Here is a 13,427-nt window from a genome sequence, read left to right on the forward strand (position 1 = left end):
CAGTGAATTGCTGTTTCTGTTTTTAAGTCCATAAAAGTGCATCTATCCATCATAAAAGTACTCCACATGGCTCAGAGGGGTTAATGAAGGCCTTCTGAAGCAAAGGGATGAGTTTGTGTAAAAAAAAAAAAAATCATATTTAAAACTTTATAAAGAAAAATAACTAGCTTCCAGCCAAACAAACATACGGATTCCACTTAAATCTAAGCGCAAGTTACGCAAGTAATGCAACGTACTGCTGATATTTACGCTACGCCTACATCCGACGTCACAAGTTACGTAAATTGCGCATTAGGCCTAAGTAGACTGCATATGGCTGTTTGGCCGGAAGCTAGAATTTTACTTTGTAACGTGTTAAATATGAATACTTTTCTTACACAAACTCATCGCTTTAGAAGGCCTTTGTTAACCCAGCGGAGCCGTGTGGAGCACTTTTATTATGGATAGATGCACTTTTAGGGACTTAAAAACAGATACAGCAATTCACTGCCATTATAAAGCCAGGACATTTTTTAATATAACTCTGATTGTATTCGTCTGAAAGAGGAATGTCATATATACCTAGGGTGAGTAAATCAAAGGCTAATTTTCATTTTTAGGTGAACTATCCCTTTAAGAAAGAAAATATGTTTTTCTTATAATTCAATGAGATTAAATAGAGAGCAATTACAGTAGAACTCAACAATGTTTCAGATTTGCCTAGATAGCAAAGTCTGAAATCAGTTGTTTTGCCTCCAATAGGAATAGACAAAGATAATTTGATACTTAAATGACAAGTCCGCTAAATATTCTTAGCTATAGAAGAGCAAACTTTGAGCAATAACAATTTTGTCTGGGATCTCATCTTACTGGGCTCCCAAGGTCATGGTTAATCTCAAAATACAAGGGAGTTTTAAAATGGTGAGTTCCAGGCCTGGAAAAGTCTTGGAAACTAATAAAATGTAATAAAAATAATAACAACGAAAATTTATATAGTGGATAAAATTCATATATATTTCTGATATACCATTTGTCTATGTGTAAAATTAAAATTCACTGATCAAAAGATGTGGTAACACTACTGGTAAAACTGTACATGATTCGTTGTATACATTTATTTCTCTATTAATGCAGCCAAATAACTGACGGTAGTGCTGTCACAAGACTGTGAGAGTCACAAGACTCTTATATAAGAAGTGAGGATGTGTTCCGTTCCCAAGCACTTAAGCAAACACAAACCAGATGCTTGGTGTTACAACTGGGGGAGGTCTAGAAATCACAGGTTTTCTCTATTGGGAATATTGACTATAGTTATGTTCTTGCATATTGATGTGTGAGTTGGGGGAGTGGGGTGGAGGAGTTTATCATATGATTTATGAATGAGAGGGTGCAGCTGTGTTTTCTTATTCCTAAAGGTATCACACACATCGTAGGTTCTCAGCTCCTCGTGATTTTGGTGCTAACCCTCCTGGTCCTTACAACTAATTAGATCTCTAAACATTAACCTTCCCATGCCCTCATTCTTTTTATTGTGTATCTATCTATGGGTATCTTACAAAGCATTCATGTTGTGTCAGCGCATTTTCCTGGTGTACCATCTCCTTTTTTACTACACTGAGTCCTTCTGTTTCATTCTGCACTTCTCCTGTTAAAATGCCTGTTTGTTTGTTCCTTCCTTCTTGCATGCTTTCTATCCTTAGTGCAAAACTGAGGGGCTGGCCAATTACCAGGTAAAAAGACTTTACAGCTTTTTGCTTAAGCAAGTTTGACTTATTGTTTTGAAATGATTTAACATTTGTTTCATCATGATGTGTGTTATATTCATCATACATTGAATTTTAGCGTGAATGACATGACTACTGTATGTGATTGTTATTAATGTGTCATCTTGTTACGTAGCTTCAAATGTATGCCCAAAAACGAATTTCCCACTGGGGGACAAATAAAGTATTATCATCATTACCATAAATCATACAGCAAACTTAAGCACATAATTCACATTGTTTACGTTATAGACATGATGATCAAATCAAGCAACTTGTTGAGGAAAGGTCTGCTATTATTTTATGAAATAGATTGGGCTTTATATATTTATATATTTGCATTTGGGCTTAAAGATTTTTTGGTAACACTTTACAATAAGGTTTATTATTTAACATTAGTTAACTACCTTAGTTAACATTAAATAAGAATGGAAGATACTTTTTCAGCATTTATAAATCTTAGTTAATATTAATTTCAACATTTAATAATACATTATTCAAATAAAAGGTTGTATTTGTTAACATTTGTTAATGCACTGTGAACTAACATGAACAAACAATGAACAGCTGTATTTTTATAAAAAGATAATAAAACTGTAACAATTGTATTGCTCATTGTTACTTCATGTTAGTTAATACATTAACTAATGTTAACTAATGAACATTATTGTAAGTGTTACCGATTTATTTATTTATTATTTAAACGTTGTTCATCTATGAGAGAGGGATTTGCATGACAAGAAAATTGACTTTTAATATAAAGCCCAGAAACATTTCCATTTACAAATGCTCTGGTCACTTATATTTTGGTTGAACAGTGGAAGGAATACAAGAACAGTGGGAACCTGATTTAACTTTCCTGCTTCCCCAGCCTTTGTTCTGTATAACAAGATGTTTACTTGAGCATTCAATTTTGCATTACCCACACAGTCATATATATACATACCAAATATAATTAATATGTTTTATTTATTCATGTATTGTTTTGTCAGTTTCTTTTAAATCATTGTATTATATTTTGTATTTATTTAAATACAAACGTTTGTCTAAATATTTTGTTTTGTTGAATTGAGCTTAAAGCTGAAGTGTGTGTTTTTTTTAAAAATGATAATAGATAAGAGTTTAATATGCAGAGACAACTTTAAGCCATTTGTAGGTTGATTTCCCCCAAAAGTGCAAATACCATGTCTCTGTGGGTCTATCAAAGCATTACTCTTACACAGCAACACTGACTCAACCAATTGTGTTAATTTGAGGGATAGTCTATGTTTTTTTCTGACCAATGGCAGACAAAGACACGTGTTACAGAAATTACACACTTCAACTTTATTTAATTTTTTTCCTTTTTTGTTTTGCAGTCAGAAATTTGCATTATTTAATTCATGAGCAAAACTGTATGTTGTTGGTCTTCTGTGACATTCATGATATATTTTATGCTGTCTCATTGTGTGTTTCTTCTTATCTTTAACAGCATTTTAAGTGTCCCTATTTATATCTAATATTTTTCTGCTTGTTATGTGCTTCCAGAAAATTTTGAAGTGCAGAGTCCAACTCCATCTCTGAACGCCTCATGTCTGGGATCAATTACTGAGCAATTTCAGGAAAACACTCCTTTGACCTCAACACAAAGTCCTCTGGATACCTCACCACTTTGTCGCTCCACTACATTGTCTTCACCATCCTCAGCAATAACAACATCTTCCAATGGGGAAAATCTAAGCACTATGAAAAATAATGAGGACATTCTGAAATCATTTGCACTAACCGAGTGTATTGGTCCATACAGCATCAAAGGCAAGGATTCTTGGAACAGCCACATCAACTCTTCACTTTCCACAAATTACCTTGACATTGGATGTGATACGCCCCCTCTACTAGACCAGACAGATGGTGAGGTTGTGCAAAAAGCAGACATTAACCCCAACAGCGCTGAAATACAAAGAGGACAGACTATAGAGATAGATGCTGTAAAGGCAACAACTATTATTCAGAGCTCTCAAAGGATTCAGGCGTTGAAGGGGGTGTTTGACAGAGACATTGGACGAAGCCTGCAAACAGGACTGAGGACCCCTGTCAGAAGAACCAAAAGTGAAGGACAAATGAAGGCGGTAAAAAAAGCAGATGGCCCATCAGTGGTCCCCGAAGTCTCTATTGACGCCACTTTAAATGACAGGCTCTGGAGCAAACTCGATCCCAGCAGCCATCGGGATAGTGTGTCATCGTCTTCCAGCATTTCCTCCAATGACACTGTGATTGATTTGTCCTTGCCCAACCTTTCCAGGAAAAGCCTTACCTGTCTTAGTGCTGCCCGGGACTACTCGGACAACCAGGTATCGTTGTCCAACAGGACCAACCAGCCTCGGTCAACCATTATGGCATGCAGCGTCTCACGTGTCAGCAAGAGCAAGTCCAATCCCAACCTGCGGGATGGTCAGATATGCGAGCCAGAGGACGAGTTACAGCCTAGGCCTCTGGTGGCCGAGAAAGACCCTATCCGGCCCATGCAGAGGCGCCACACGTGGAGCAGGTTGTACATGGAGGGCTTAAAGCAGTCATCCACGCTTGCTGCTGCTGTCTCCAAGAGGTCAACCACCCCCTCAACAAAAGACATGGACAGCAACTCAAAATCCAAGAGTCTTGGAGATCTCACTTCAGATGATATTGTCTGTAATTTTGATAGCAAGTATCGCAGCATTAGTCGCAGTTTCATTGTGAGGCCAAGTCGGCAACAAGGGAAAACTCTAAGAAAACCCCAGAATGACCTAACAGAGCAGCTCAAGCAGCTCACTGATGTGGAACCCCTTACAAGCAAAGACTTTGCTCAGTACAGGACCGATTCCGAAATGGGACAGGAAGAAGAGGAGATGCCCTCTTTGCGGAGGAGTTCCTCACGGAGCCAGAGTCGGGTGAGATACATTGCTAACCGTGCCAGGCAGGCCCAAGAGAGGCAGCGGCTACAAAGCCTGACCAGGACATCTGGGAGCCCCATCGAGGAGCGTGGCAATCCTGAAGGAGCTTGTAGTGTACCCCACAGTCCTTGTGGAAGCTTGGATCTTTTGAGCCAGCTTCCACCAGGACCGCCCCAACAAAGCCCCTTGAGCCCAGACAACGAGGTCTTCTTTATGCTTAAGCTGTAAAAGGATGAGAGTGTTGGAGTGTTCTGTGGAGGTGGCCACCCTCCACCTCTCAATCGTTAAGATACTCCTGTGGATATGTTGAGCAGTCAAACTTTTCTTATGTGCACTTACCGTAACACCTTCCATTTTTTGGCTTGACGAAAAAAGTTAAAAGCACACTTTTTTTTAATGTCCATGGTTGACCTACTTCCAATCCCTGTATTATGAGCCGTTAAATGAGATGCGATGCTAAGCTTTACATTTTAAATTGGATGCAACCGTTTGCTAGTTTGTACCAATTATTTGTAAATGTGCATGCATTTGTTGAAAAAAAGCCAAAGGTGTAAAACCAGAGGATTTTTTTTCTTTTCTGGTGTATAAAAATATAAAAGGTTGCATATAGAAATGATTACAAAACAGAAACATTCTAAATTTTGATTATGCCTGTGGCATTTGTGGTACTGTAATTTTTGTTTGTTTGTTTTAAAGATGCAACCTAGTGCAGCAATAGATAATAAATGTAAGCACTACTGATTCACCACAATAATTCCCTGGATTAAAGGGGTCGTAAAATGCAGTTTCAGATGTTTATATTATGTTTCTCTAAGTAAGTTTATAAAGTTTGTCAACTTTTTTGCACGAAAAAAGGTCTTAATATTTATAAATTATTTTCTGTCCTCATTTTCACTCTCTGTGAAAAACACTCATTTTCAAAGGGCGTTACCTCTTGGCGAAACAGAAGTAAACGCACACTGCTGTGATTGGCTAGCTTCATTGCACCATATCCACGCCCTCCTTTACAGCATTTCATGCGTTTTAATACTTGAGATGGCAAGTGCTGTGATATCTTTGAGCCCGAGAAAGAAGAAATTGAAACAACACAACCACAACGACTGCAACAGTCGGATTCAGCGTGGTAATTGCTTTTGCTTGCTTAATTTTCACTAGTTTTAAAAGTTCCAATATTACTTGTCGTATTACAAAATAATCTATAAGTTTAAATTTTTAATGTTGGTTATTTTGTCTATGTTTTTTATAATATGATTTAAGACAAACCATTTGCATATTCATAAGTCAACACCATTGCTGAGTATTTCATCCTTAAAACTGCGGTGAACCAAAGACAGTCTCTAAAACGCGGTTTGAAATTGCTGGTGTTTCTGACGTCACAAACTACCTTGTAACCAATCACGACAACGTGTGATCGTCGACGAGTGGATCTCTGAGCTCATTTTTGCATATTCATAGAACCATGTATACTAAATGAGGCAAGGATGTAGAGTTACATTCATTCTTAGTGGCAACACTTTGTCATATTCTGGTCTGATGTAAGATGTATAGTGATGTACAAACTGCTGAATAGTTGATTGCATTTGCACCCCTATGTGTTTACCTCTAGATTTATATCATGTAAACAAAGTAAGAATTCCTCCAAAAACATTGCACAAAATTAATTAAAGCATTTAAGGTTAATCAAATGGAAAAGCAAACATAAATGTAACCAAATATCTATACATAATGTTTAAAGGTGCAATGTGTAAAAATTTTGAGTATTTATTAACAGAGATGCAATATGACATCCATAACTATGTTTTCAGTAGTGTATAAAGAACTTAATAAACCGTACTGTTTTTATTAACTTCAAATGAGACATTTATATCTACATAACCACGGGCACCCCCTTCTATGAAGGTCGACATATTGTGACGTCATGTTTCTATCGTAGCCGACAGAGAACAAACAGCGTTACAGAGCGCGTTTCGTCACTACCTTGAAAGAGAAGCAGCAGAAAGCTAGAAGCTAGCCATAAACACCGTGAGTAGTGACTTTTCCCTTGTCAGTGGTGTAAAATATGTAGTTGGATTGTTTCATGTAACTTAGTTCTTCTCCATCGCTGTGTTATGGCTTTGCTATGTGAGGATAAATGTCCTGGTTACGTTCGTGAGACAGCTGATTAGTACTCTTGTCATTGACCGTAAAACAGTTACAGGAATCACCAACCCGTCGATCTTGGAAGCATTTTAAGTCGATCGCGAAGAGTTTTCAAAATCAGAGAAAAAAAGCCTATTGTGTGTAGTAAATGGTGACTAGGGGATGCGGAGGCGCGCGCTGTACAATCATGCCATTTTTGCCGCGCGCACCTTTGGGCTCACGCGGATGCGTCGATTCTCCCTCGCTGTATTATGGGTTTGCTATGTGGGGAGAAATGTGCTGGTTACGTTTGTGAGACAATCAGCTGATTACTATTATTATATTATATATTAAGACCCTTGATCCTCACCTGACTATGCCTTTGTAAACTTTATCCATGGTGTGGTTTATAATGGACTGTGGGACAGAAACAGTGACAATGTTACACACTCTTGGCTTACTCTGGCTAGGCTATTCTCTGCTGTCTCAAACGACGATATGTTTGTCCCATGTTAGACACCGTAGCTTCTTCGAAAGGGAGGGGTGAGCAGTGGGCTGAGCCTTCAGTGCAACTCGCAGCCGAACCGCTACATGTCGCTAAAAATCACACACTGCACCTTTAATAATAGCATGGTAACATACACTATAATAAAACTCAAGATTTTCTTAGCGACACTCAAACAATGATATGCTTGGAATCGTAATAGCATTAAATGCTGGTTTGACATTTAACACACTGTAAGATTAAAAATAAATCTACTTGCCGGCGTTGCCTCCAAGGACAAAATGCTTTGCACTGCTGTATCTTTCAATAAAATATATATTTTTTTAAAACTGGCAGCATGTTAAGAATAATTCACAAAACATTCCTTTGTGAAATATGAAGCAGTTGCTCAGGCTATCATTAAAACTAAACTACAGCCATGCATTTGTAATGCTCTGATCTTTAGGAAGGCAAAGTTTTTGGAGGTGCAGTTTCTTTATATCCACTAACAGAACAACGTCTGAGTTTGACTGTCTTACTTGACATCTTTATCCGACAGCAGTATTGCGTAATTGATGGACTGAAATGAGTTGTTCAGAACACACCTCCTTGTTTACATACGACAATGTAAATGAAAGTGTCAAATAGAATCGTGACATCACAATTCTCCCCATTTCAAATCCGAATGTTATAGAAGGGTAGAAAAGAATAACTCATATTTTTTATTCTAGAGTAACCACTATGTGTACATATCAATAACATTTTGATTCTCCATTTCATGACCCCTTTAAAATGTTTATTAGTCTGCAGCCAAATAAAAATGCATTTTGTCTGTAGTTAATGGTATGAGAACAAATTTTGTAACCAAGCATGGAATGTATTTGTCAAAATAATTTATTGTCCCTTGAAACTATTTTTAAAATAGTTTTAGATTTAGTAACGTTAATGACTGCTATGTTCTGTTGTTTTAGTTTTTAATTTAGTAAAATTACAATGTACGTATGTTCTTTAGTTAATTTAGTTACTAATGAAATGTAGCTCTAAAATACAGTAATACATATAAAATTGCATATCTTCACTTTTTGTACAGTAGTTTACCTTTTGAAATGTAAAAAAAATTGTCACTTCTCCTTTGGTCTACTGTATTTTTGATTAAAAGGTTGTATGATTTAAAAATGTACAGTCTATTATAGTCTTAAGTGTGAAGTGTTATTCAATGTCATTGTCCTACTAATAACTTTTATTACTTTTTTAAAGAATGCTACTCAGTTAAAGGGAAATACATTTTTACCAGTTATATCCTTCTTTCTTTCTTTCTTTCTTTCTTTCTTTCTTTTGTTTACTGCATTCTGGTATCTGGAGTTAACAAACACTACAGTTTCTCTTTCAAAACAGTGAAGATATATCACTTTTCATACAGTGTATTTCTTAAAAGTCACAAATGTATCAGGTTAAAAGGTAATCTTAATATTAAGAGCATTCCATCAAATTCAAGTTTCAAGGATATTTATATAGGATATATACTTTATACAATACGATTGCTTCAAAGCAATATTCTCAATATTCAGGTTAATTCAAATTTGTTATTCGGTGACCTATTTCGATACTGTCAAGTAGTTTAATCAATACGTTTTACTGAATATGAATTGTCTTTAAGCCAATTGACAGTGACAGTATGAACAGTGTGATTGATAATTCTAAGTTGCAGCACAAATCAATGTTTGTGTACATTGATGGTACAGTTGTAATCGAAATTATTCAACCCCCATTGCAAATCTGGTTTATTGGCAACATTTACAGACTTTCAGTGGTTTGCAATGAAAAATCAAACAAAAGTAACTGAAATAGCTCAACACAACAATTTTTTTAAGTGGTGTCCCCAAATTCAACTGAAAATGCAACTTTTAATGACTTCTGCAGTCTCAAAATTCTTAAAATCTTTCAACCCCTTCATGGCAAGCATCTTTAGTACTTGATAGAACACCCTTTTGCTGTTATGACCTGCTGTAAATGAGATGTATAGCCAGACACCAGCTTCTGGCAGTGTTTCTGAGGAATCTCAGCCCATTCCTCATGAGCAATGGCCTTCCAGTTCAGTAATATTTCTGGGTTTGCGTGCTGCAACCGCCGCCTTAAAATCCCACTAGAGATTTTATATGGGGTTCATGCCAGGAGACTGTGATGGCCATGTAGAATCTTCCAGGACTTCTCTGCGGTGGAATGGTGGACTTTGAGGTACGCTTGGGATCTTTGTCCTGTTGGAAGGTCCAATGATGCCCAAGCTATCAGAAATATGGTTGCAGCAATTAATAGCTTCCTTTTTCTGCCCTTTCCAGGTAGTTTAACCACTGTTCCTTTAACTTTGAACTATGCTTCCAACATTGTCTCTGGGAACATTTTGTGCCTTCACTATCTTTTTGTATGCTGTTCCTTGTCTGTGAAAGGCGATGGTTCCTTCTCTTAATTTTATGGACCATTCTTTTGACCTAGGCCATGTCCACACTTATACGTTTTCATTTGAAAACGCATCTTTTTCTCTCCATTTTGGCCTTCCATCCACACTGAGACTGCGTTTTTATTAATGCAAACGAAAACGCCGTTTTCGCGTTGTAGACTGTGAAGTCGGAGGTATTTGAAAACATTTGCTGTCCTGTGGCAATACATGAGAGCAGTTGCGTTTTAGACCAAACATATGGTGACTGAGTGCAACCTGGATGCATCAGTGAATGGTGAGAAATTTTGCTAAATAAATTATCCTGTTAGAAGAATTGTGCGATAACTTTATTATTTATTTTCCCATCTCATCTCAGTAAGCTTTTGTGAGGTTTTGCTCATGCGCAGTAAGGTGAAAGTTTCTCATCTACACTGAAACGTCGGAAAACGCCTGAAAACGCTAGTGTAGACAGAGAGCGTTTTTAAACGAAAGCGTTGTTTTCAAATGTATCCGGATTAATATAGACGTAGCCTTAGCCATATTTCTAACATGTAGTCAAACATGACACTCAACAAACCTAACCAGTTTAGATTTGGCATGTGTTCTAGCTCAAGCACACCTGGTGCAACTAATGAAGCACTTGATTAGTTGCATCAGGTGTGCTTGAAATTTATTCTGTTGTGAGGAATTTTATTTAGGGGGTTGAATAATGTTGAGACTGCAGAAGTCATTAAATGTTGCATTTTCAGTTGAATTTGGGGAAACCACTATTTCAATTACTTTTGTTTGACTTGTTCATTGCAAAAAGCTGAAAGTTGCTGATTTGCAATGGTGGTTGAATAATTTCGATTACAACTGTATTTCAATTTAAAGCAGCTCTTTCTGCTTGGAGAGCGCATGGACTTTGATGGACCTGACTGAGATCATTGAGGTAGAGCAAAGTTTCTCGGGGGAACGCAATACCTTTGCGAGAGAACGCAATTATATTCCTTAATTATGTAGAACTCATATTCCTCCATTTTTCCCTTTAAGGGCTCCATAATATTGTGTTCCTTGTGTTCATTGGTAGTGTATGACTACTAAGATCGTCCTGGTTGCGTATGCAACCCACCGTTCCCTGAAGGAGGGAACGGAGGACGTAGTCGACGGTCGACTGAATTGGGAGATCGCTAGAGAGCCTGTCTTCTTCGAGTACTATTGAACGAGCCAATGTAATTGGCGTGCGTGATTCGCATCACACACTCCGCCCCTGCGGCGCGGGTATAAATACGGAAGTGGATGCACGCACTAGTTGCTTTTCGCTGAGGAGCCGAGAGTAACCCGGGGTCAGCGGTGGTCCAGCGGTAGTGGCAAGGGGACTACGTCCTCCGTTCCCTCCTTCAGGGAACGGTGGGTTGCATACGCAACCAGGACGTTCCCTTTCAGTCGAGAACGTCAGACGTAGTCGACGGTCGACTGAATTGGGATCACCCATTGAACACGCCACTAACGCTGCCACCTTCCAGTGCCTAAACCAAAGCCTCCTGATGCCCCCGCAAACTTAAGGCGGGGAAGGACAGGGCTTAGGCCAGGGAAGTCACTGCTGTTCCTACAGGACCACTGGGAAAGCGTTCCCCGTACGTTGGAAGGAAGGGACGCTGCGGAAGCCACATCCAACCCGAGGGAGGTAATGTGGAGAACACACATATGAACTGGGCAGAAACCGGGCAGTCTAACATATGGAATGTCACTGGGGTGGCTCCAGCCTAAGACGGGGGGAGACACACCGGACAGTGACGGCAGAGAGACTCTGCCGAGGGAAGACACGGGCTCACCGCAGGGAGCCGTATCGTGGAAGAATACACATATGGGGTCATCTGACGTTCTCGACTGAGACCCAGTGTTTGTCCAAGGGTAGTCCGCTCGGTTTACCCAAACACTGGCGGAAAAATAAAACCGGGGGGCAACTGAGCGGCCCCGGAATGGTCATGACCCAGCCGGACCCAGGGGATGGAGTCTCCACTTGCTCTGGCTATAACTGTCATGAGGCTCGATGGCGGCACGATTGAGTAAGCGGGAGGAGTGGAACAAGGCGCCCTCAGAAGCGTCTGACTCCAAGGAGGAGGTGACGGGTGAGTTTGTGACATGCAGGGGAAGCTTGTGCAACGGTCGCAATGTCTAACAACTCGAGGCACGAATGCCCGTGTAGTCGGGGGTCGCCCAGGCCCCCGTTAAAACACGCCCTTTGTACATGGCCCCTCTGTTGAAGAGGGTTTGGCAGCAGACCGGGATGAACTATAGTCACACAGGGTGAGCTGCTCTGCCACGGTCACCTCGGGACTCGATCGTGAAGCTAGCGCTGAAGCGGTCACATATGGAGGGAGCCAAAGGCTGCGACTACCATATACCCCAGGAGCCTCTGAAAGTTCTTTCAGTGGGACCCTTTCTCACTTCAACACCAGTTGAACACATTCTCATTGGAGAGACATGTTGGACCGAGTACCTCTCCAAAACTAGAAAAGAGATACTCAGCCCGTGGGCGAGATTACTCTCTTCCAGTTGACCTGAAGACCCAACGGGCTCTGGAGCACTCGAGGGGAAGGACACTGTACTGATACTCCACCCTTAGACGCAACACACAGGATGGCCTGCGGTGCGGGAGGTAGAGATCTGAAGCACATGTCTTTCAGGTCAAAGCTGCAGACCAATCTTGGGCCAAGATGGTCACGACCCACCCCCTAGTAGCACGAAGAACGAGTTTACAACTGGCCTTCGTACAGGCTGGAGGAGCGGCTATATCAAATCCTTCGCCAGCCGGATAAGATAAGCACGCACAAGTCAGGAGCACTGCTCAACACTCGGTGTGATGAATATCACTGAATTTTCAGGAGCACGTCTGCTCAACACCTAATGTGATGACTATCACTGACTTGAGCGGGGTAGCCGAGCCTGAGGTGGGGCAGCAAAGTAGAGAGAGTGGTGTTAGTGTGCTGTGCAACACTTACCTGTCTCCACAAGCGGCAGGGGGCGCGTGAGAAGGCGGATGACCGGGTCCTCGAACGCACCAAGCTGCCTGCTGGCGACCAAGGGGGAGCTGAGGGGTGTAAGGCTATACAGGGTCACACCCGCCAGACTGGCCCTCTTGGGACCCAGGAAGAGATGAAATTGCTCTCTCTTTGAAGTGTGGGTACCGCTTGCTCCGCTTTTTTTTTTTTTTTTTTTAGGGAGCCAGCGGCGGAACAGACACACACACAAACAAAGGCTCCACCCGGCCCTCACCCGGGGGGAGGGAGTGATCGTGCCACTCCAAGAGCATCTCATCCATTCCTGGGCGGCCCGCTCCGGAATGCTTTCGCTGTCGCTTGCCACCTGGCTTGGCAGCGCCTGGAGCGGGCTGGGCGTCTCTACTGCAGCAACGCCATGGCACGCAAGAGGAAGGGGCTTGCCCACAGGCTTTGTAAGCTCTGCCCGTCGGAACAGACGAAACTCACAGGCCTTAGGGGGGAGACGAGGATCCCCCCGAAAGGCAGCGGCCGCCGGACACAGGTGCACCTGTGTCGACAGACCGCTCCAATGGAGGGACACCTCGCAACCCTTCACCGTTCCTCCATCAAGGGTAATGAGGGGGAAAAGCTATTCAGGTAGTTTCTGGCAGAGAAAGATGCTGTTCACCACCTGATAAGCTCTCCATGCATTTCGGGAAAGAAAGGCACTGGGGCGGCGAGCTGAGAACCAGCGCGGCCCGCCCCAAGATACCAAAC

The 13,427-nt window shown here is 41.0% G+C and overlaps 1 protein-coding gene across 1 annotated transcript in view; it reads left to right on the forward strand.

The window, feature by feature from the left end:
- plch2a (phospholipase C, eta 2a) overlaps nucleotides 1–8,429 on the forward strand; it is a 162,224-nt gene extending 153,795 nt beyond the window's left edge. Inside the window, exon 23 of the mRNA XM_077224548.1 lies at nucleotides 3,270–8,429. Coding sequence (XP_077080663.1) covers nucleotides 3,270–4,879 — 1,610 coding nt within the window. The 3' untranslated portion in view covers nucleotides 4,880–8,429. The remainder of the gene's footprint in view (nucleotides 1–3,269) is intronic.
- The last annotated feature ends 4,998 nt before the right edge of the window (nucleotides 8,430–13,427 follow it).

The sequence above is a fragment of the Siphateles boraxobius genome, unplaced genomic scaffold, assembly GCF_051911475.1.
Source record: "Siphateles boraxobius isolate OS27281-9 unplaced genomic scaffold, OSU_SipBor_1 9, whole genome shotgun sequence".
Taxonomy (NCBI): domain Eukaryota; kingdom Metazoa; phylum Chordata; class Actinopteri; order Cypriniformes; family Leuciscidae; genus Siphateles; species Siphateles boraxobius.